The sequence below is a fragment of the Pelophylax lessonae genome (genome assembly GCF_965119305.1).
Source record: "Pelophylax lessonae genome assembly, chromosome: 3".
Lineage (NCBI taxonomy): Eukaryota > Metazoa > Chordata > Amphibia > Anura > Ranidae > Pelophylax > Pelophylax lessonae.
Window position 1 is genome coordinate 17910757 of NC_138770.1, and position 21839 is coordinate 17932595.

Genomic DNA, 21839 nt, shown 5'->3' on the forward strand with positions numbered 1-21839 from the left:
AATGGCCAAATGCAAATTTTCAGGTTTAAATGAATGGTAGCTTTAATATTGTTGCTTTGATGACGTTCTATCCTTCAGTGTGCACTGAACTCACCAGTGTATGAGGAGGACCTCAGATGTCTGTATGAAGCCATGCCTGGCCAAGGAACTAAGGGCTCTATTTACAGGAAATAAAAATACATAGCAATCATATAATTTTATAACATTGTAAATTAACATCTGTGCCACTTACACAACGCTTGGGGTACATAGCAAGGAGACGGTGATAAATGGCGGGGTCAAAGTCAGCTGGTCATGAGTTATAAAGATTAGCGGGATAATAGACATGTGCATGAAAAAATGTAAGTAAAAAAAAAAACATTTTTTTTACTCGTACAAAATTAAAGTTACACCCAGTCACATAAAATCCCCCCTCCAAACACTTTTTGATGCCCCCCCCCCCACCCCCACATATACACACTTACAAACATAAACGCACCACTTGGGGCACCTACGCCTGAAAACATTGATTGTGATACACGTTACATATCGCTGCACACACCGAAATGAGAGCGATAATTCTAGCACCAGACCTCCTCCATAGCACTAAACTGATGACCTATAGGGGGCTTTTATAGCATCACCTATAGAAAATATAGGGTACTGAAGTTTGTCACCATTTCACAGGCGAAGGCACATTTAAGGTGTGACATGTTGGGTATCAATTTACTTGGTGCAACCTCGGCTTTTATATTTTACTGAAAAAATTGGGTATTTTATTGTGTTTTTGTGCCCCCTAAAATGAACTGTGTGTTATTTACTGATATTTTGCGTTTCCTAGACTTTTGCGGTAATATTGTGTGACATAAAGAATTGGAACTACCACTATTTTATTTTCTAGGGCAGTGGTCCTTAACCCTGGTCCTCAGGGCCCCTAACAGGCCAGGTTTGCAAGATAACTGAAATACATCCCAGGTGATATCATTTGCTGCTCAGTGATTGCAGTACTCTAGTCTGCATCTCCCCAAGGTAATACTTAAAATCTGGCCTGTTAGTGGGCCCTGAGGACCGGAGTTGAGGACCACTGCTCTAGGGTGTCTGCTTTCAGAAATGATTTAATGTTTTGGGGGATTTATATAATCTTCAGGCCTAAAATGAATTGTTAAACATGTGGGCAAAAAATGTAAAACCAGCTCTGGCAGTGAAAGGGTTAAAGAAAAGTTAAAGCTTGGGGAACACATTACATGTTGCTGTTTCTGCAGCGGCTCAGCGATCCGAGCCCTCTGTGTGACAGCAGTGCTGGGAGAAGTTCACCTTCGGGAACATGTTACATGTTGCTGTTCCTGCAGCGACTCAGCGATCCGAGCCCTCTGTGTGACAGCAGTGCTGGGAGAAGTTCACCTTCGGGAACATGTTCCTGCAGCAGGTCAGTGATCCGAGCCCTCTGTGTGACAGCAGTGCTGGGAGAAGTTCACCTTCGGGAACATGTTCCTGCAGCAGGTCAGCGATCAGAGCCCTCTGTGTGACAGCAGTGCTGGGAGAAGTTCACCTTCGGGAACATGTTCCTGCAGCAGGTCAGTGATCCGAGCCCTCTGTGTGACAGCAGTGCTGGGAGAAGTTCACCTTCGGGAACATGTTCCTGCAGCAGGTCAGCGATCAGAGCCCTCTGTGTGACAGCAGTGCTGGGAGAAGTTCACCTTCGGGAACATGTTCCTGCAGCAGGTCAGTGATCCGAGCCCTCTGTGTGACAGCAGTGCTGGGAGAAGTTCACCTTCGGGAACATGTTCCTGCAGCAGGTCAGCGATCAGAGCCCTCTGTGTGACAGCAGTGCTGGGAGAAGTTCACCTTCGGGAACATGTTCCTGCAGCAGGTCAGTGATCCGAGCCCTCTGTGTGACAACAGTAAGGGGAGAAGTTCACCTTTGGGAACATGTTACATATTCCTGTTCCTGCAGCGACTCAGTGATCCGAGCCCTCTGTGTGACAGCAGTACGGGGAGAAGTTCACCTTTGGGAACATGTTAAATATTCCTGTTCCTGCAGCGACTCAGTGATCCGAGCCCTCTGTGTGACAGCAGTACGGGGAGAAGTTCACCTTTGGGAACATGTTGCATGTTTCTATTCCTGCAGAGGCTCAGCGATCCGAGCCCTCTGTGTGACAGCAGTGCGGGGAGAAATTCCCCTTCGGGTACATGTTACATGTTCCTATTCCTGCAGAGGCTCAGCGATCCGAGCCCTCTGTGTGACAGCAGTGCGGGGAGAAGTTCACCTTCGGGAACATGTTACATTGTTCTTAAAGAAGAAGAAATGATTAATGTTGTAACTTTTACCCGTATGATTGGAAGTAAATTGATTTCCCGTTAGTATGTGGCTGCAACACGGGCATCCATTGGCTCCACATTTGTAGTTCCCTTTAAAGTGTAACCAAGTAGGCATTTTAGGGACATTTCTACAGAAGAAACTGGGGGATAGTGCCTGTCCAACAGTAGGGGCACGCCGGGAAACCACATTAGTGCCTTCTTGAAGTATGTTGGCACATATTTCATCGGCGCATAACATGGGAAGATGTCTGTTAATGATGTCTCTGACTTCTTTGAATTCTGCGCTGTAGGGGATGGAGAAAGTGAGCTTGGCATGGCGTGTAGTTTAGTGTATAGTTTTTTAAAAGTTACAACATTAATCATATCTTTAATTGTAAAACCAATTATGTAACATTTGCCATATGCAATATGTGGGCAGGACAATCAGGCGTTTACGTGACCGGTTCAATGAACATTTATATAGTGTGACCAAAAACTCCAAAACTAATGTAGCTAAACACTTTAATATGTACCATAATGGGGATACTACAGCAATGAAAATACAAATTATCCAAAAAATCAAATCACCCCTACGGGGGGTGGTTGGGACGACGACACCTTTTGGCTATTATGCAAAAGAGAGGTCTTTTAGATTTTTCATTTACAGACCCGTATACCACAAGGTATGAACTTTGAATGGGATGTGACCCATTTCTATGAATAAGACCACCCTGTGCATCAATCATATATATATATATATATATAAATATCTTGTATGATGTGATTCATGTCCATATAGATATGTACTTAACACCTTGTTGATAATAACACGCATAGGGCTTCTCTTTCCCCTCTCATTACATACTGCGGAAGATTAGTCTGTTTTCTTCAGCGGGGAATCTTTCTACTTTGATACACTCGATAAATCACTGCAACACCTGGTGAAGTTTTTATTTTATTTTACTTTATTCTATCCAACTAATTTTTTATCCCTCTATTTATTTGTGTACCATTGTAATCTTAGATCCACACATACCTATAATATATAAAATAAAACTAAAATAAAATTAATAAAATAAAATAACAACAAAATAAAATATTATAAAGCAAAATAAACGATATACGAGACCAGCATAGTTTGTTTTATGCTATAGACGGTTTAACATCCCACTATCTAGTATTCATTAATATAATATAATATATGTGACTCATTTTACATTCATATACATTTCTCTTGTCTCGCCCTCTATTTACATCTGTTCTTAGATATATATATATATCTATTGGTCTTATCCGATTCTTTATATATAATTCCTTTTTTCCTGTTTTCCGCTCACATACACGGTCAGATATACATACAATCGGTGGTTTATCCGATGTTACACACTCCTGGCCATTCCATTTCTCTATGATTTTGCTTTTATGGGGGAATGGTTGGTTGTCATATGTATATATATATATATATATATATATGTATATATATATATATAGCGGATAATCCATAATGTCATAATGCATTTCATGTATTTACACCTATGTGCTTATTCATGTTTTATTGATTATATTGCATAGGTTGTTTTTAACAATTTTTATTATTATACTTTATATAAGTTTCTTTTCTCGTTCACATGTTTCATCCAATCTACACATGCACTTGTTTCTTTTCCTTTTAGGATTTTATATAAAAAAGTTTTTTTCATGCCCATACACTATGCAATTCGAATTGTTCACATTGTTCATCACTGAAATCAAGATGTATTAAAGGGTGCATTTGTATCACCTGCAATCCAGGATAATGATTTACCTCTTCACTTGTACCACCTGTTATCAATTGTTAATTGTTTATTGAACACATGTGTGTGTATATATCGAGATGTTATACCAGTTTTTCCTTGTAACGACTAAGCACATATCTTAGTGTGTGAAACGCGTCTACCTTGCCACTTTTTTGTCACATTGGGATGTCTAATAAACCTGGATTTTGACCACATCTGAGTGCAGCCATTTCTTTTCATTATAAGGGACAAGTAGACTGTCATAGGGGCAAGTAGATTGGGACCCCGATTTAGTCCCTTGGATAAGTCGTTTTATCAAAAATTTCCACACCCATGAAACTGTTTCTTACATGGTGAAGATCAGCCATGGAGTATATCTGAGGTGTATATCAGGGTGTGCTTCTTCCACACATGTCCACCAACATTCATATAGAAGACATTTTCCACACTCAAGGCACTCATACACCTCGAGGGTTGTGTGGGATCCCTGATGTACAGGAAGATAGGACTTCAGTCAGGAACAATTCCCGCACTCAGGACAGGAATACGGCTTCTCCCCCGTGTGAGATCTCTGATGTGTGAAAAGATGGGACATCTGAGAAAAAAATTTCCCGCACTCAGGACAAGACTAATGCTTCTCCCCTCTGTGAGATCTCTGATGTGTGTCAAGATTTGACTTCCGTGAAAAACATTTCCCACACTCAGGACAGGAATACAGCCTCTGCCCTGTGTGAGATCTCTGATGTGTGGAAAGACTGGACCTTTGTGAAAAACATTTCCCACACTCAGCACAGGAATACGGCTTCTGACCTGTGTGAGTCCTCTGATGTGTGTCAAGATAGAACTTCAGTGAAAAACATTTCCCGCACTCAGGACAGGAATACGGCTTCTCTCCTGTGTGAGATCTCTGATGTATGTAAAGATAGGACTTCTGTGAAAAACATTTCCCACACTCAGGACAGGAATACTGCTTCTCCCCCGTGTGAGATCTCTGATGTGTGTCAAGATGAGACTTCACTAAAAAACATTTTCCGCACTCAGAACAGGAATACGGTTTTTCCCCCATATGAGATCTCTGATGTCTGCAAAGGCTGGACTTCTGTGAAAAACATTTCCCACACTCAGGACAGGAATAGGGCTTCTGAACCCCCTTGTGAGATATCTGATGTTTGTAAAGATTGGACTTCACTGAAAAACATTTCCCGCACTCAGGACAGGAATACAGCCTCTGCCCTGTGTGAGATCTCCGATGTGTGGAAAGACTGGACCTTTGTGAAAAACATTTCCCACACTCAGGACAGGAATACGGCTTCTGACCTGTGTGAGTCCTCTGATGTGTGTCAAGATAGAACTTCAGTGAAAAACATTTCCCGCACTCAGAACAGGAATACGGCTTCTCCCCCCTATGAGATCTTTGATGTCTGCAAAGACTGGACTTCTGTGAAAAACATTTACCACACTCAGGACAGAAATATGGCTTCTCCCCCTTGTGAGATTTCTTATGTTTGTAAAGATTGGACTTCCCTGAAAAACATTTCCTGCACTCAGGACAGGAATGTGTTTTTTCCCCGGTGTGGGATCTTTTATGTCTATTAACATGGAATGTAGATTGGAAACACTTCCCGCACTCAGTACAGAAAAACCTCTTATCTGTTGGAAGGACGGCACCGTCCCTCACAGTCTGAGGTTCCTCAGGATAAGAGGAATACGATGGTCCGGCACTGTCCCTCACAGTCTGAGGGTCCTCAGGATAAGAGGAATACGATGGTCCGGCACCGTCCCTCACAGTCTGAGGTTCCTCAGGATAAGAGGAATACGATGGTCCGGCACTGTCCCTCACAATCTGAGGTTCCTCAGGATAAGAGGAATACGATGATCCATCTACACTGTGTGGTGCCGGATGGACATTTGAGGTAGCCGGGTTTTCTCCTGGACTATACTGTGTGATGTCCTCATCTTCTACTTTACAGTCTGGAGACAAAGTGAGACAATCCTCTGAGGTTTTCCTCATCTCCCGTCCATCTACTAAAATAGAAATACAAAGATTATTACTAGACATGAGCCGATTGGTTCTCCAAAAGCAGGACTCCGCCCACATCAGGCAGCTTTGTCTCTGAGGATCTTACAATTCCACCCTACACTCGGTCTGGCTGGGGGCTGAGATAGAAAAAGCCCGTAGTGTATGTGCCCCTGGGGTGGCAGCCCAGGGGTGCCTTAATTTCTCACTGGTGAGGGGCAGCTCGCTGTGAGTTTTTTCTGCACCTTGGTCACTGCACTATGAACACCATTTTCACACTTGCCTCTTGGGACAGGCCTTTTGGCTTGCACCAGAGGAATTTTTTATTCCGGCTGGAAGGCCTGCCTTGGTTCTTCACATGGCACCAAAGCACTTTCCCCACTTCCCCTTCCCCCATTTTTTTGTTTGTTTGTCCTTTTCTTTGGAGTTTGTCACTGCACTTTCACCTTTTTTCTCTTTATTTGCACGACTGGAGGGTGTGGGTCCTCGGGCCCTGCCTTGAGTCTTGGGAGGGGGTGGATATGGCCTTTTGGCTTAGTTCGCCCTCTCCCATGGGGTCTCCCTTCGGGGGAGCTCCACTTAGTACTTGATGTGGGCTGTTTCGGCAGTCCCCCTGAAGAACGGGGTCAGTTTGGTTTCGGCCGACTGACCACAAGTACCTTAAATCCCTGTCAGGAGTCTTGCGCCCCGGGGGATCGAGGTTTCGGGTCCTACCTCTTCGGAGGGAAGACCATACGTTTTCGCACACCCTGTGCTTTTTTGTGTTCTCACTTTGTGTGTGTGCACTTTTTTATGCACCGGGTGGAGTCTTTTGAGTGTGTTCCACACGCTATGGGCTTAAAAAAAGAAAGAAAGTAAATGGGTCCCCTGATCTCCTACCAGTTCATTTCTTTATTCATGGACCTTAGTCACAGAGTGAGGGAACAACGAGAACTGTCTTTTATAGGAGTGACAGTGATGAGGGGATTATAGGACGAGTGTCCCCTCCCCCTCTATCACTCATTGCCATCTTCCCAACACAAGAAATCCCGCACTTCCTTATTTAGTCCATAATTTAGTCATGAATAACAGCGGGGCTGAGTCCCACCAGAGGTCAGAGAGTGAGGATGGGGGGAGAACAACCAAGATGAAGACTGGACTGATCCTGAAGATCTCCATCATTGGGTTACTGACTCCTCCCTCATTATCACTTTCTGTTTAAGGTTCCTAAGTTGGAGGATGTTATCACATTATTATCACCATGTAAAAGTCTGTCCTCCAATCAAATCATCAGATATAAAATGTCCAGCTGGTAGGAAATGGGTGTAACAAAAGAGAATCCATATTATGTGTATATATAGCAGTGGGTAGAGGGGAGAGCAGGACTATGTAATGTACAACTTAATGTATAAGATACAACAGATAGGACTATATAGTATCAGAATTATGTAATGTACAATATAGATTATATAGTGCAGGGGTCAGGAGTATGTAATGTATTTAATGTTAAGGACCCACCTGTGTTGATCTTTGATGTCCCCGTTATTCCATCCACCTCTGCAGAATGTTGATCATCCCTCTCATACGTCTCTTTGTCTTCTGTTTTAACATCAACTTTTATATCTATCGGATCTTCACCCTAAACCAAGAGAAAGATCAATAATAACATCTGTATGACATAATAATTATTATTGTGACCTCACCAAAAAGAATCCACACATCGTCTCCACGAATCCACATTCTATATTCTCTGTCCCACCAACCTTGAAACAGTGAGGGATGGTGTGACCTTCCTGTGTGGAATCCCGGGAATACAGATGACGGGGACATCTCTCTGGTGGGTTCCTGGTATTAGGTGGCTCCATCATATCCTTGTGTCCTTCTATAAACTCCATTACTTCATACTCCTCATCCTCCTCTTTATACTCTTCTTTAACAACAATATTATCATCCCCGAGGATTCCACTCTGAATATATAATAAAAATGAAATCAATGGTAACAATGCAGATAATGTACAGATCCTAATGATACTATCAGTGATTGTTCCTCATCTACCTGATGATGGAGAGGGATGGTGTGACCTTCCTGTGTGGAATCCCGGGAATACAGAGGACGGGGACATCTCTCTGGTGGGTTCCCATTACTGGATCCATCTGTAGGAAACACACACACTGACTGAATACATTGTTTCTATGTGTTTATCAGATGATGGGGGATCTAGGTGGATCCTCCGTACTGCTCTCTCCTTTACAATAAAGTCTCCTCTTACCCGGTGATGTGAGGGGCGGCTGATTCTCCATCATGACGTCCTTGTAGAGATCCTTGTGTCCTTCTAAATATTCCCACTCCTCCATGGAGAAATAGACAGTGACATCCTGACACCTTATAGGAACCTGACACACACAATGATACAGTCACCATCCAGACACATCCCTTGTCTGTTACTGGATAATGTCCCAGAATTCCCAGCACCGCTCACCTCTCCTGTCAGCAGCTCCATCATCTTCTTAGTGACTTCTAGAATCTTCTGCATGTTGCGTTTCTCAGGTTTTAGGGAGTCACATGGAGGCACTGTGATGGTCATATGATCACCTGACTTCAGAAGAGGGAATCTCTGTATTGAAGAACCAATAGGAATATCATGTTAGAATCCCAGAATCCTCCTCACCTCTCTGGTCAGGTCTGTGTTTTATTAATAGAGATAAGAGTGATGTCATGTGACCTCCCAGAATTCTCCTCACCTCTCTGGTCAGATCTGTGTTTTAGTAATAGAAATAAGAGTGATGTCATGTGACCTCCCAGAATCCTCCTCACCTCTCCGGTCAGGTCTGTGTTTTAGTAATAGAGATAAGACTAATAATAGAAGGTGATGGCGCCCTCGATGTGCAATAGATATAAATAGCTTTATACATGAAAATTATAGTAAATAAAGATGTTGAGCTAGACCAAATAATCAATGTATTATCCAACAAGTGACCTGTATGGATTAAAGTGCATAGCTCTAGTAATGGACTAATCCATAGTAAATACATAAAACAAATAACGCCAATCCGTGACACAATATTATTATTATTATTATTATACAGGAGTTATATAGCGCCAACAGTTTGCACAGCGCTTAACAAAATGAAGGCAGACATTACAGTTACACTACAATTTGGTACAAAAGTAATCAGAGGGCCCTGCTCCTTAGAGCTTACAATCTAAAAAGGAGGGTCAATTGATACAAAAGGCAATAGCTGTGGGGGACGAGCTGATGGAGCAAGTGAAACTGTGTTATTAGTTAGTAGCCGGGTAGGCTTCTTTAAAGAGAAGAGTTTTCAGGGATCGTTTAAAGATGGATAGATTAGGGGACAGTCGGACAGATTGGGGTAGAGAGTTCCAAAGAATGGGAGAAGCTCTGGACACATAAATGCAAATATAAATCCAATGTGACTGTTCCCAACTCCAAATATACAGAGTGATTCTGTGAAGGGGATATCTTCCAGTTCCCTCATCACAGAGGCTCTGAGGGTAGATGGCAACTCACCAAAGGTGTTTGACCCTATATTTACAGGAAGTAAAAAAAAACTCTGTATAGAGGAACAATTGGTTCCTCGGCTCACACCATACCGCTCCAAAGACCCCTCTGGATGTAGCTAGAGAAGTAAGGATGTACTCCACCAAAGATATTGAAAGGGCTTCTAGTGCAGTCATTTTATTGATGTTTCTTTAAAAGCGATATAAAAGAGATTTTGCACTCACAGGTAACCGTGTCTGCCCGGCACGATGATTGCTACAGCATGTGTGGATGTGAACCGTATGGCGCCAGAGTTCCAACCATGCCTCCCTCTCGGTACTAGGCTCGAAAGGGAAGTCACCTGGAATTCAGGGAAGTGAGGAATCCCCGCTCAGGCATACGTTTCACCGTACTTGGCATCTTCAGGAAGTGACTGTTTCCGGTTTGCATTAATGAATGAGTGGGATTGGTTAAGCTCCTCCAAAATGAGGTGGGGGGGGCAAACATAGGAATAGATGTTTGCCTCTATCAGGATATATTCATCCGCACATGCTGGAGGAACCCTGGTGTATAATCAATCGTATATCATTCTGACAAACACCATGATGAAGTATAACATTTTAAAAATGTATTTATGGCGCTTATGCAAAGAATATAAAAATATACATATCATAATTTTATGGTTGAGCAGACCACACATGAGGGGTTCTACATTTAGATCTTTGAGATTGCACCTGCCATAAAAAAATAATGTATAATGACTTTTCCCTACAATTAAGACCACGATTGATCTATTTACAAGTCAGATGGCAAAACTGCACTTCACTGAAAAGGGAATGTAAAAAAAAAATGAAAGAGAGATAAATGTAAACAAGAGATTTCAAAAAGGAATAAAAACTAAAATATAAAAAATGATGAAATCTCCCTGATTAAGACAATGTAATGGGGGGGGGGGACCCCATGCTGTGGTGAGCCCGTTACATAGTAATAATGAACCTTAATAAAAGTATAAAAAGTTTTCTTAAGAAAAGGAAGTTGAAAATTAGTAATCAGTAATAAAGCAATTTAAATCCATATCAATGTTGAGGCCCTGGGGATACAGTGATTGGAGCCTATATAGCCATTGGGTCTCCATTTGGGAGACCTTTTTGGTCATATTTGTACCTCTCCAATAAGGACGAACTTTGTCTATACCCCACAATCTCAACAGTGACGGGTCCTGGTTGTGTACCGGTTTGAAATGGTTGGAGACATTATGATGTCTATACCCCTTTCTAATGTTCTCTATGTGCTCCCCCACCCTTTTGGCTAGTGTTCTTGTGGTGAGACCTATAAATTGGAGGTTGCAAGGACACATGAGTAGATAAGTGACATACCCGCTGTCACAGGTTAGGAGTTGTTTTATCTCATATTTTTTCCCCGTGACAACAGAGGGGTAAACTGTTTCTACTCCTGTTCCTGACCGTTCTACGTGCCTTGCACCTATAAAAACCAGTATGGTCCAAGGTGAGAGGTCTCTTTAGAGGCTGAGTTACATTTAAGGCCAACATGTTGTGCAGCCCTGGGGCCCTCCTGTAAATTAAATTAGGTTTATTTGGGAGAGTTTTTTTCAATGTATGATCCTTTAAAGGTATTGGCCAATATATTTTAACTATTTTTTCTACCTCTCTATAGTGAACATTGAAAACTGGGAGAAATGAACGATTGAACTGGTCCCCTTGTGTGTCCCTATTTTTAGGTATCAGTAGGGTATTTCCATCCAGTAGGCCTACTTGTTTCCTAGTGGTTTCATGTCATTGTTTATTATATCCTTTTTCCAGGAACCTTCCAATCAGCATGTTCCTTTGTGTGCAGTAATCCTCCTCTTTTTTACAATTCCGCTTTATTCTTAGGAACTGACCCTTTGGAAAAGCCTTCATCCAACTTGGAGGATGACAACTCCGGGTTGAAATGTATCCATTTTGGTCAGTATCTTTAAAAAGTGTACGGGTACCAAGATGATTTCCAAGTCAAGGAATTGGATTACCGATGTATGCCATGTACGGGTGAATTTAATATTGTACTCATTGGCATTTATATGGATTAAGAACTTCTCCAATTCCCTTTGTGATCCCTCCCATATGACAGATATATCATCTATATACCGTTGGTACATTTTAAGTTGTGACCATTGATAAGTAAAAATGTATTCTTCCTCCCATTTTTTTAAAAAAGATGTTGGCAATACTGGGGCATAACGAGCTCCCATTGCCACTCCTTTTAGTTGGTTATAGAAGTCCCCTGAGTAGCAAAAATAATTATTGGTCATTGTCATATTCAGGGCTTCAGTCAAATCATTTGTTTGGGGGGGGGGGGGGGGGTAAGATATGAATATTTATTAAGAGCCCATAAAGTGGCATCAAGGGCATCCCTTTGTCTGATGTTAGTATAAAGGAATTCAACATCCATTGTTGCCAACAACGTTTGTTCCCCTACCCCTTTGTCTTTAATCGGATTAATAAGCTATCTGCCATCTTTTAGATGGGCTTTGCTCTTCATGGATACTGGCTGTAGAAAGGAGTCCGTGTATTTCCCTAGTGTAGAGTATAGGGACCCTATCCCACTGACTATGGGCCTACCCGGTGGTGTGGTTTTATTCTTGTGTATCTTGGGGACCTGGTAAATCACTGGGATTTTGGGAACTTTGGGTAGAAGATACTTCCCCTCTTTCTTATTCAATACTCCCAATTTTAACCCCTTTTGGATTAATCTATAAAGTGAAGATTTCCATTCACTATTTGGGTTACCCGGTAGTTTTTTTTATAGGTGGTTGGGTCCTGGAGTATTCTTTGCATTTCTGCATCATAATTTTCTTGTGTTAGCATCACCAAGACCCCCCCCCCCCCCTTTATCCACGGGTCTTATCACTATATTTTTGTTTTGTTCTAGTTGTTTGATGGCCTCTTGAATCTGTTTTACATTTTATTTATAGTTTTCATAGGAAGTGTTTTAATATCCTTCTGTACCATACGTTTGAAAACTTTTATGAACTGGTGGGAGGGATTTTTGGGGTTAAAGTTAGATTTTTGTTACGTAATTCTGTGTGAACAAACTGGGATTGGTCTAGATTGCGTTTTCTGCTTGTATGTTCCTCCCAAAAAAACTTTTTAACATTGTCTTCTTGCAAATTTTTCCAAACCTATGGAAGTTTCAAATTTGTCTGGAGATTTTGTGTGTGGGTGAATTTTAAACCTTCTCTGAGAACCAACAATTCATACTTAAAGGTGATCTCTGTGAGGTTAAAAATTCCTGTAGTTAAGTCTCTTTTTTCCTTTTCTTTTCTGCTACATCTACAACCTCTCCTCCTTTTCCTCCTGTGGGGTGCGGAGTTGGGATGGGGTGTTGGGGCCTCCCTCTCAGGATAGGATACTGGTATTCCCCCTTGGGATGGGATATTGGTGACTTCCCCTCTGGGGGAGTTCTTGCTGGACAATCTAAAATGGTTATCTCCATTCCTTCCCTTGTGAATTGTATTTTCTATAGGGTGGTCTACCTCTTCCTCTCCCTCTGTTGTTCCCCCTAGAGTTACCCCTGTGTCTGTGGTTTATTAATAGAGATAAGAGTGATGTCATGTGACCTCCCAGAATCCTCCTCACCTCTCCGGTCAGCAGGTAGATGATCTCCAGGGTGAGGTTTAGTATCTTCTCAGTCATGTGACTCCGGTCCTCCTCCATCCTCATTTGATCGATACAGGTCTCCTTGTAGACGGATAACTTTGGGAAAAGAAAGTAAGAATTATGTGGATTGTATTGGTCACACAATAATAGGATGGGGGTGTAAGGGGGTAATAGGAGGGTTGCTGTACATTTAGGAACTACTGCACCCATGGGAACACATTTAGTTTGGACTATTTAGAGTTTGCTACATTTTTGAAGTTCCGGGACCCTCTTGACCTGCCGGATCAGAAACTCCTTTTTCTCTGTTGGGTTTGTTTTTATTTCTGAATTGGATTTAATTAGTATTAGTTCTGCAGACAAGGAATGATAAATACAATCCTTCCTTTGAATTATTTGCTCTGAGGCAGTTCTGTGAGGTCAATGTCTGGTCATCATGATGTCCAGGAAGGGGCACTTGCTGACTTTTGGCCGGAGTTGCCAGCTAATCAGGATAATTGCCAGAACTCCGGCTGCAAGGCTCCAATCTCCGGCAGCCTGCTGACTGACAGGAGTGATGTCACTGTCACTCTCTGCTGTAAGAGACGGGATTGGATAGCTGGTGAAGTACAGAGCTGTAGGGGAGGAGTCTCTTCTGTTTTCTCCAATAGCAGCCCAGTGTGGGTAGGAAAAGGACAATATTTGATAGGGGTTTTTCTCTTGGTCTATTTTGTGTCCTGCAACAGATTCCTTGACCAGTGGGATGATGAAGGCTTCCTTCACTTGCTGGTAGTAGTTCTTTAAGGAGTTCAGAAAAGTAAGTGCAGGTGGGGTGGGAGGACCATCAGAGACCAAGAGCCCATATGAGCCTAAAAGCCCCTTCTTACCTTCGTGCCTCACAGGTCCCCACAGCAATTCAGCCCCACTAACCTCTCAGAGGTCAAATCTAATTGATCTTTATTTTATCACCATATAGAGCATTGAATTACTAGCTCCAGAAGAAGCTTAATGCGAAACATGTCGAGCAACTTGGCTCAATGAAATATTGTATTTATGTGCAAACTAATAAAAGGCTGGTACAGTATTAGCTCTTGGTCTCCTAGAAGGATTTGGAGGGCAAGAGGCACCGTTTGGCAGAAGAAACCAAGCTGTGCTAGGTTTTCCAAGAAGGATTGCTAAGAACAGGTTGTGCAGCACATTCAGCCTTTGCAGAGTCCCCTCCATACAGAGCCCCCTTGCTGACCCTGATCTGCCCCTAATGTGGGCTCAGCATCCTCCAACATTAGCCAATGGGAAATTAACTGACGGAGAGAGCCTGGGACCAGTGGGTCAGGGAGGCCCTTCATGGTTTCTTGCACCAAGGCCCTGAAGGTTCTAGTTAAGCCTCTGCTCAGTGCCCTCAGTATTTTCCTCCCTCTGACACCAGTGATGGAACATTCTTCATGGCAGGCTGGGGAATGTTTTCTTCCTCCTGACCAGCAATGTAAGGGGCTCTATGCTCCTGACCCCTGCACTCCATCATTGTGTTGACTGCATATTGTCATGATTGCCCATTGGCTGCCTGTGTAGTGTAATCATTTTTACAGAGTTTGTGGTGCCTGTTAATCAACAGACATCTCTATAGCAGTAAATGGGGAATACCAGCATAAGGAGCAGAAGAGCGAATCCACCACCAGGTACCCGGTCACAGATAATCCGGTGGATGAGGGGCCGGATTACGCTTAGATGTAAATAGAGAGGGCGCTCTCCTAACCTGGTGATATCCGATGTGTTTGGATTGGAAATCACCAATCTTTGTCCAGGAGGGCTATTGGTAGGTGAGGAGGTCTTAAAACCCCCCGCCCAGATTCCTTAATCATTTATAGCCCAGAATTGCTTCTTCTATATCATCATATATCACTAAATTCATACAAAACTTTATTTATAATCATCAATAACTGGTAATATGATATAAAAATGCAGATTTTAGATTCCCTTATTGCAACATATGAGGTTAATCTAGGTTTCCACACTATATATGTGTGTATCATCATCTGCTGGAGATAAAAGAGTCACAGTGACTATGGAGGAAGAGGACGGACATGACGGGGGGGGGGGTTACTGGGTGTAAATAGAAAAGAAGATCTTATTACCTCCTCTGCTACCACTTCCAGCAACGTCTCCTCTCTACTTCTAACGACTCACCTCTCACCAGAAACTTCCTGTCTGTATCTGACATAACTTCCTGTCTGTTCTGACATCACTTCCTGTCTTTCTTCCATAGAGACTTCCTGTCTGGGTAGAAGTGAGATCACCATCTTGTGGAGCTCAGAGGAACTGCAGCACTGAGAACCGTCTGGTAGTGTGAACACGGCCTTGTGCTGTGTGTGTATGTACTGTATATCCTTATAGATGGGTCATCTCCACTCCCACCAATGGGGAGAGAAATATATTACTGCCTAGTCCAGCCTTTCTCAGTCAGGGTTCCTTCAAAGCTATTTTGGAGCCTCTTATTAGGAGAGTGATGGAGGTCTATTGAGCGCACAATCTGAGTGCGAGCACCAAGAAAGCACACAATTGGTGTTTGGGGAAGGAGGTGTTTTGTAGTCCACTACACATGGTTTGCTGGAGCATATACTGAGATATGGAGGAGGAAGCTCTGGAGGGTTTGGAGGCATTTATTGGTGGAGATATCATTTATTGAAGTATGAAGGAGACGTTGGATGGACTGTGATGTCACTCTATGGTTGATCACTGGATACTGATGAGGTGAAACACGTCGATTTATCACAGCTGTTGTCACATCTTTTACTTTGGTGATAAGAGGGCGGGATTTATGGATATAAGGGGAGGGGTCATTGTATTTATCACCCATTTCCCGATGCTGGACGATGCAAGAAGCTGACACTCTATAAGAAGTCTTGTCTCTGCCAGCTGGGGAAATAGCGAGTGGGAAAACGAGTTGTTGAGGATTTGAATAGTAAACTCCTTCATTGTTCCTGGTCAGCTGGGGAAATATTGACTCCCAGACCTTCCTAGCCAGAAAACTGGTTGGAGGATTGGAATAGTAATCTCCTTCATTGTTCTCAGCTGGGAGTGTCGGGGGTTTGATTGACTTCTTCCCAACTTCACTTCCACAACAAACTCTTCTCTAGGAATCTATGAATTGGGGGATAGATTGTGTCTGTGACCCCAAAATTACCTGCACTGGGTTTTTTACTGACATTTTCTGTTTCCTAATCCTAATATCGTGTGACATAAAACATTGGAACTACCGCAATTTTATTCTCTAATAGGGAAATGGGTGCTAATAGGCTGCAGGAGATCTGCTGAGACATAGAAAGGGAAATGGGTGCTAATAGGCTGCAGGAGATCTGCTGAGACATAGATAGGAAAATGGATGCTAATAGGTTGCAGGAGATCTGATAAGAAAAAGGAGGGGGTTGAAATGAAGCAGATCTCCTGCAGCCTATTAGTATCTATTTCCTCTGCTGAGAATAAAATGGTGGTGGAATTATTTTTTCCTTTATTTCATTTTATTTATCTTACTAAGTTGTGTGTTCATTTACTGCCCATCCGAACATTATACCACCCACCATGACATTATACCACCCACCCAAACATTATACCCACCCACCAGAACATTATACCCACCCACCAGAACATTATACCCACCCACCATGGCATTATACCCACCCACCAGAACATTATGACCACCCACCAGAACATTATACCCATCCACCAGACAAAGCATCACACTGCCTCCGCCAGCTTGTCTTCTTCCCATAATGCATCCTGGTGCCATCTCTTCGCCCACATCCCTTGCAGCCCCATACACAACAAACTGCAATGCCCATTTCTTTGCTTTAAAAAAAAAAAACAACTTCAGGGAAAACATGTTTACTTGCTGCCAAATATACCCCACCCACTTCCAGATGACATTGTAATGAGATAATCTATATTATTCACTTCACCTGTCAGTGATCATAATGTTATGGCTGATCAGTGTACAGTACATACACACTAAAATATGTGGATACATTCATCTATAAAGTGTTAGGTGCTCAAAATAATATTCTCTACAGATCTACTGCTTCCACTTCACACCTACTTCATTCATATCATAATAGTGGCTGCTATATTAAATAAACTAAAAACCTGTGAAAATTCATGTAATCATACAATAATTTGTGCTCAATATAGTGTTCTCTGCAAGTCCACTGCTTCCACTTTGTAACTACTTCAATTAATTTATTTTGCTAAATTAAATCCACAAATGAATGAAAAGTTGATAAGGTGTGAAAGTTCTCCGTGCTCCAAGCTGTGCCAGCTGTAGTGTAGCCACGCCTTCTTCCACCTCTTACACACATGATGGTGAGGGCGCCCCCCTTAGTAGTGCTTCCCCACTCACCAGAGCAATATGACTCCCAGCTTTTCAGCTACCAGAGTCACAAACATCCTTCACACTCTCATCACCTCCAATGGCAAAGGAACTGGATCCTCCTCGCTCACTCCTGCAAGTCTGCTGCACTTTCTGTCAGTCTCCCTCCTAGACTCGTCTTCCTCCTCCGACCGCTGTTCCAGCAGGAGCTCCGCCTCTTCATACACACTCAGGGAGGAGAGAAAGGGGAAGGATATACAGTACATACACACACAGCACAAGGCCGTGTTCACACTACCAGACGGTTCTCAGGGCTGCAGTTCCTCTGAACTCCATAAGGTGGTGATCTCACTTTTACCTAGACAGGAAGTCTCTATGGAATACAGACAGGAAGTCTCTATGGAATACAGACAGGAAGTGATGTCAGGTACAGACAGGAAGTTCTGGGTGAGAGGTGAGACGGGAGGAAGTTGAGAGGAGACGTTGATGGAAGTGGCAGCAGAGGAGGTAATAAGATCTTATTTATTATTTACACCCAGTAACCCCCCGTCATGTCCGTCCTCTTCCTCCATAGTCACTGTGACGTCTTTAATCTCCAGCAGATGATGATACACACATATATAGTGTGGAAACCTAGATTAACCCCTTCAGGGTTAGAACATTTCCCCACTTTTAGGGCCGGAACATTCTCTTCATTTTGAAGATCTATTCTAGTAATATGTTCCTCTAAACAAACAGCACTGACAATAAATAGACAATACAATGACCATCCTGACTAGAGATGGGCTCGGGTGTGTTTGAGTTCGCACATGCCGATCCCGCCAGGAAGCCGACACTGCACTCCGCTAATCACAGGCAGTGAGACATTTCCCAATCCGCATGTGCACAGATCAGTAAATGTCTCACTGCCTGCGGACTGCAGAGTCAGCTTCCTGCTGGGATCGGGTAAGTGTGAACTCGTACACGCCCGAGCCCATCTCTAATCCTGACCATACATGGCCTACAAAGGGCAATTATTACACAACACAGGCAGCCAATGGGCAATCATTACAATATGCGGCCAACACAATGATGGAGTGCAGGGGTCAGGAGTATGGAGCCCCTTACATTGCTGGTCAGGAGGAAGAAAACATTCCCCAGCCTGCCATGAAGAATATGTTCCATCATTGGTGTCGGAGGGAGGAAAATACTGAGGGCTCTGAGGGAAGTAGAGGAGCTGAGGGGATGTGAGGGTTTAGTGAAGCTGGAAGACTTTAGGGGCCTCTGAAAGGGTAATGTATCTGAGGGACGCTGAGAACCTTGAGAGGGTAGTCAGGCTTCAGGCCTCTGAGGGAATAGGGGGCTGGAGGGCTCAGGGGACTCTGAGGGACAGAGGGGGGTCTATGATTGTCCTCCCACCCCACCTGCACTTATTTTTCAGACATTACAGAACTGACAATATTAACCATCTTATTGTCCCACTGGTCATGTGATTTGTTCTGGAATATTATGTAAGATGAAGAAGGGAATTCCTGCATTCGTTGGTGAGCACTTGTTCTTAGAGGAGTTCTGTTTCAGCTGCAAACCAGCTCAGAAACCAAACAAATCCAACAGAGAAAAGGGAAATTCTGATCTGGCAGGATAAGATGGTCCAAGGTCCTCCAAGATGTAACAAACCCGAAACAGTCCAGATTAAATGTATTCTCATGGGGACAGTAGTTCTTAAATGTCCAGCAACTCTCCTATTACCACCCTCAAATCCCCATCCTATTATTGTGACCAATACCATCCAAATAATTCTTATTTTTATTTCCCAAAATTATCCATCTACAAGGAGACCTGTATAGATCAAATGATGGCACCAATGAGGATGGAGGAGGACCGAAGTCACATGACTGAGAAGATACTAAACCTCACCCTGGAGATCATCTACCTGCTGACCGGAGAGGTGAGGAGGATTCTGGGAGGTCACATGAAATCACTCTTATCTCTATTAATAAAATACAGACCTGACTGGAGAGGTGAGGAGGATTCTGGGAGTTCACATGACATCACTCTTATCTCTATTAATAAAATACAGACCTGACCGGAGAGGTGAGGAGGATTCTGGGAGTTCACATGACATCACTCTTATCTCTATTAATAAAGTACAGACCTGACTGGAGAGGTGAGGAGGATTCTGGGACTCTAACATGATATTCTTATGGGTTCTTCAATACAGAGATTTCCTCCACTGAAGTCAGGAGATCATATGACCATCACAGTGCCTCCATGTGATTCCCTAAAACCTGAGAGACACAACATGCAGAAGATTCTAGAAGTCACCAAGAAGATGATGGAGCTGCTGACAGGAGAGGTGAGCAGTGCTGGGAATTCTGGGACATTATCCAGTAACAGACAAGGGAGGTGTCTGGATGGTGACTGTATCATTGTGTGTGTCAGGTTCCTATAAGGTGTCAGGATGTCACTGTCTATTTCTCCATGGAGTGGGAGTATTTAGAAGGACACAAGAATCTCTACAAGGACATCATGATGGACAATAGAGATGGCCTTGTGGTTCGCCCGGCGGTCGGATCGCGGCGAAATTTGCTTGTTCGCTACCCGCCAATTTTGCGAACACATGGCGTTGTTCGCGGCGGCCTTATTAGTTTACATTGGGGAGAACTTTGACCCATTACACAGCCATCAGGTGGAATGGGACAGCCAATTGAAACATTTCAGCACATGGACATGCCCCCTACCTTATAAATAGACCAGAGCTGTCGGCCATTTCACATTCTGCTTTTTGTCAGCGTAGGGAGAGGTCTGCTGTGCCAGACACAATTAGCTCTGTTAAGATCCACAAAAGTCCTTTTCAGGGCTGGTATTTCGGTATAGGTCTACTACAGTCTCTTTTGATTTTAAGGACAGGTATCCAGTCTGTGCTTTAGGGACAGTTAGAGATCGGCAGTGACACGAATCGCTGTGTTAATGTCCACAAAAGTCATTTAAAGGGCTGCAATTTATTTGGTATTGGTGTGCAGTGCACTATATAGGGGTGTAATCCACGGTATAATATACTTTGTAATATAGAAAGCATATTATAGTGGATTTGTATTGTGCACTGTGCAGCATTGTGACTGGTGTGGTGACTGAGCGTTGCTCCAGCAATACTACAAACAGTGACGAAAGCACTTTTAATGTATTATAACTAGTGTGATAGACCAGTGGCCCCCCAATACCACATATTGAAGTGGGATGTTATCTGAGTATACTTTTACAAGTGTATTTGTGTCCTGCAACAATATTGCCTCTTTTGCTGTGTTAACTCTGTTACACACAGTGCCAAACTCGCTGGCCAATTTTTTGAACAACTGGTGTGATAAACCAGTGTCCCCCCAATACCACATATTGAAGTGGGTTTTTTTTTAACAGTATACTTTTCTAAGAGTGTATTTTAGTCCTGCAAAAATTTGTCCTCTTTTGCTGTGTTAACTCTGCTACACACAGTGACAACAGTTACTGGCCAATTATTTGTAGAACTGGTGTGATAAACCTGTGGCCCCCCAATACCACAGATTGAAGCGGGGTGTTATATACCTTTTTTCAGATATACTGCGATTCTCTAGAGACTTTTGTCACAGGGTAGTTTAAAAACATGACAGGCAGAGGAAGAGGCAGACACTTACGCAGGGGTGGTAGGGGTAGGGCAGGAGCAGTAGGCCGGAGCCAAAGTGTGAAGTTGCAGAAGGTGCGTTCGATTACGTCAAAGGACGCACCAGACTTGGTTGAGTGGCTCACTCAGCCTTACTCTTCTGCACCCTCCTCATCCTCTCTATCTGCACTCTCTTCACTCTCTGCTGTTTGCACCCCCAAAAACACCAACACCACCACATACCCTCCGTTGAGTCTCTGGAATTATTTTCCGATCCATCACAAGACATTTGCAATGCGCAGCCATTGTTGGCATCAGATCAGGAAGAGGAGGTAGCAACAGTCGCCACTCAGCAGTCTGACGACAGTACCCAGATCAGCCCAAGGAGGTTGGTCCCCGCTGTTGCTGCCTACTCCGAGATATCGATTGTTAGTGGTGGGGAAGGTGACGTGGATTATGACATGTCTATGGATGTCACATGGGTGGCCACACGAGAAGAAGACATTTGCGATGCACAGCCATTGTTGGCATCGGATCAGGAAGAGGAGGTAGCAACAGCCGCCACTCAGCAGTCTGACGACAGTAACCAGATCAGCCCAAGGAGGTTGGTCCCCACTGTTGCTGCCTACTCCGAGATCTCAATTGTTAGTGGTGGGGAAGGTGACGTGGATAATGACATGTCTATG

General features: G+C 43.3%; 2 protein-coding genes across 2 annotated transcripts in view; one reads left to right on the forward strand and one right to left on the reverse strand.

Moving 5' to 3' along the window:
• LOC309550237 (uncharacterized protein) overlaps positions 1–15398 on the reverse strand; it is a gene marked incomplete at its 5' end in the record, with an annotated part of 156646 nt that extends 141248 nt beyond the window's left edge. The window contains 4 exons of the mRNA XM_082250648.1: positions 4809–5641; positions 7563–7687; positions 11776–11828; positions 15365–15398. Coding sequence (XP_082106774.1) covers positions 4809–5641; positions 7563–7687; positions 11776–11828; positions 15365–15398 — 1045 coding nt within the window. The remainder of the gene's footprint in view (positions 1–4808; positions 5642–7562; positions 7688–11775; positions 11829–15364) is intronic.
• Positions 15399–17932: 2534 nt separating this feature from the next.
• LOC309550238 (uncharacterized protein) overlaps positions 17933–21839 on the forward strand; it is a gene marked incomplete at its 3' end in the record, with an annotated part of 71999 nt that continues 68092 nt past the window's right edge. The window contains exon 1 of the mRNA XM_082250649.1: positions 17933–18047. Within this exon, the coding sequence (XP_082106775.1) occupies positions 18027–18047 (21 nt within the window). The 5' untranslated portion in view covers positions 17933–18026. The remainder of the gene's footprint in view (positions 18048–21839) is intronic.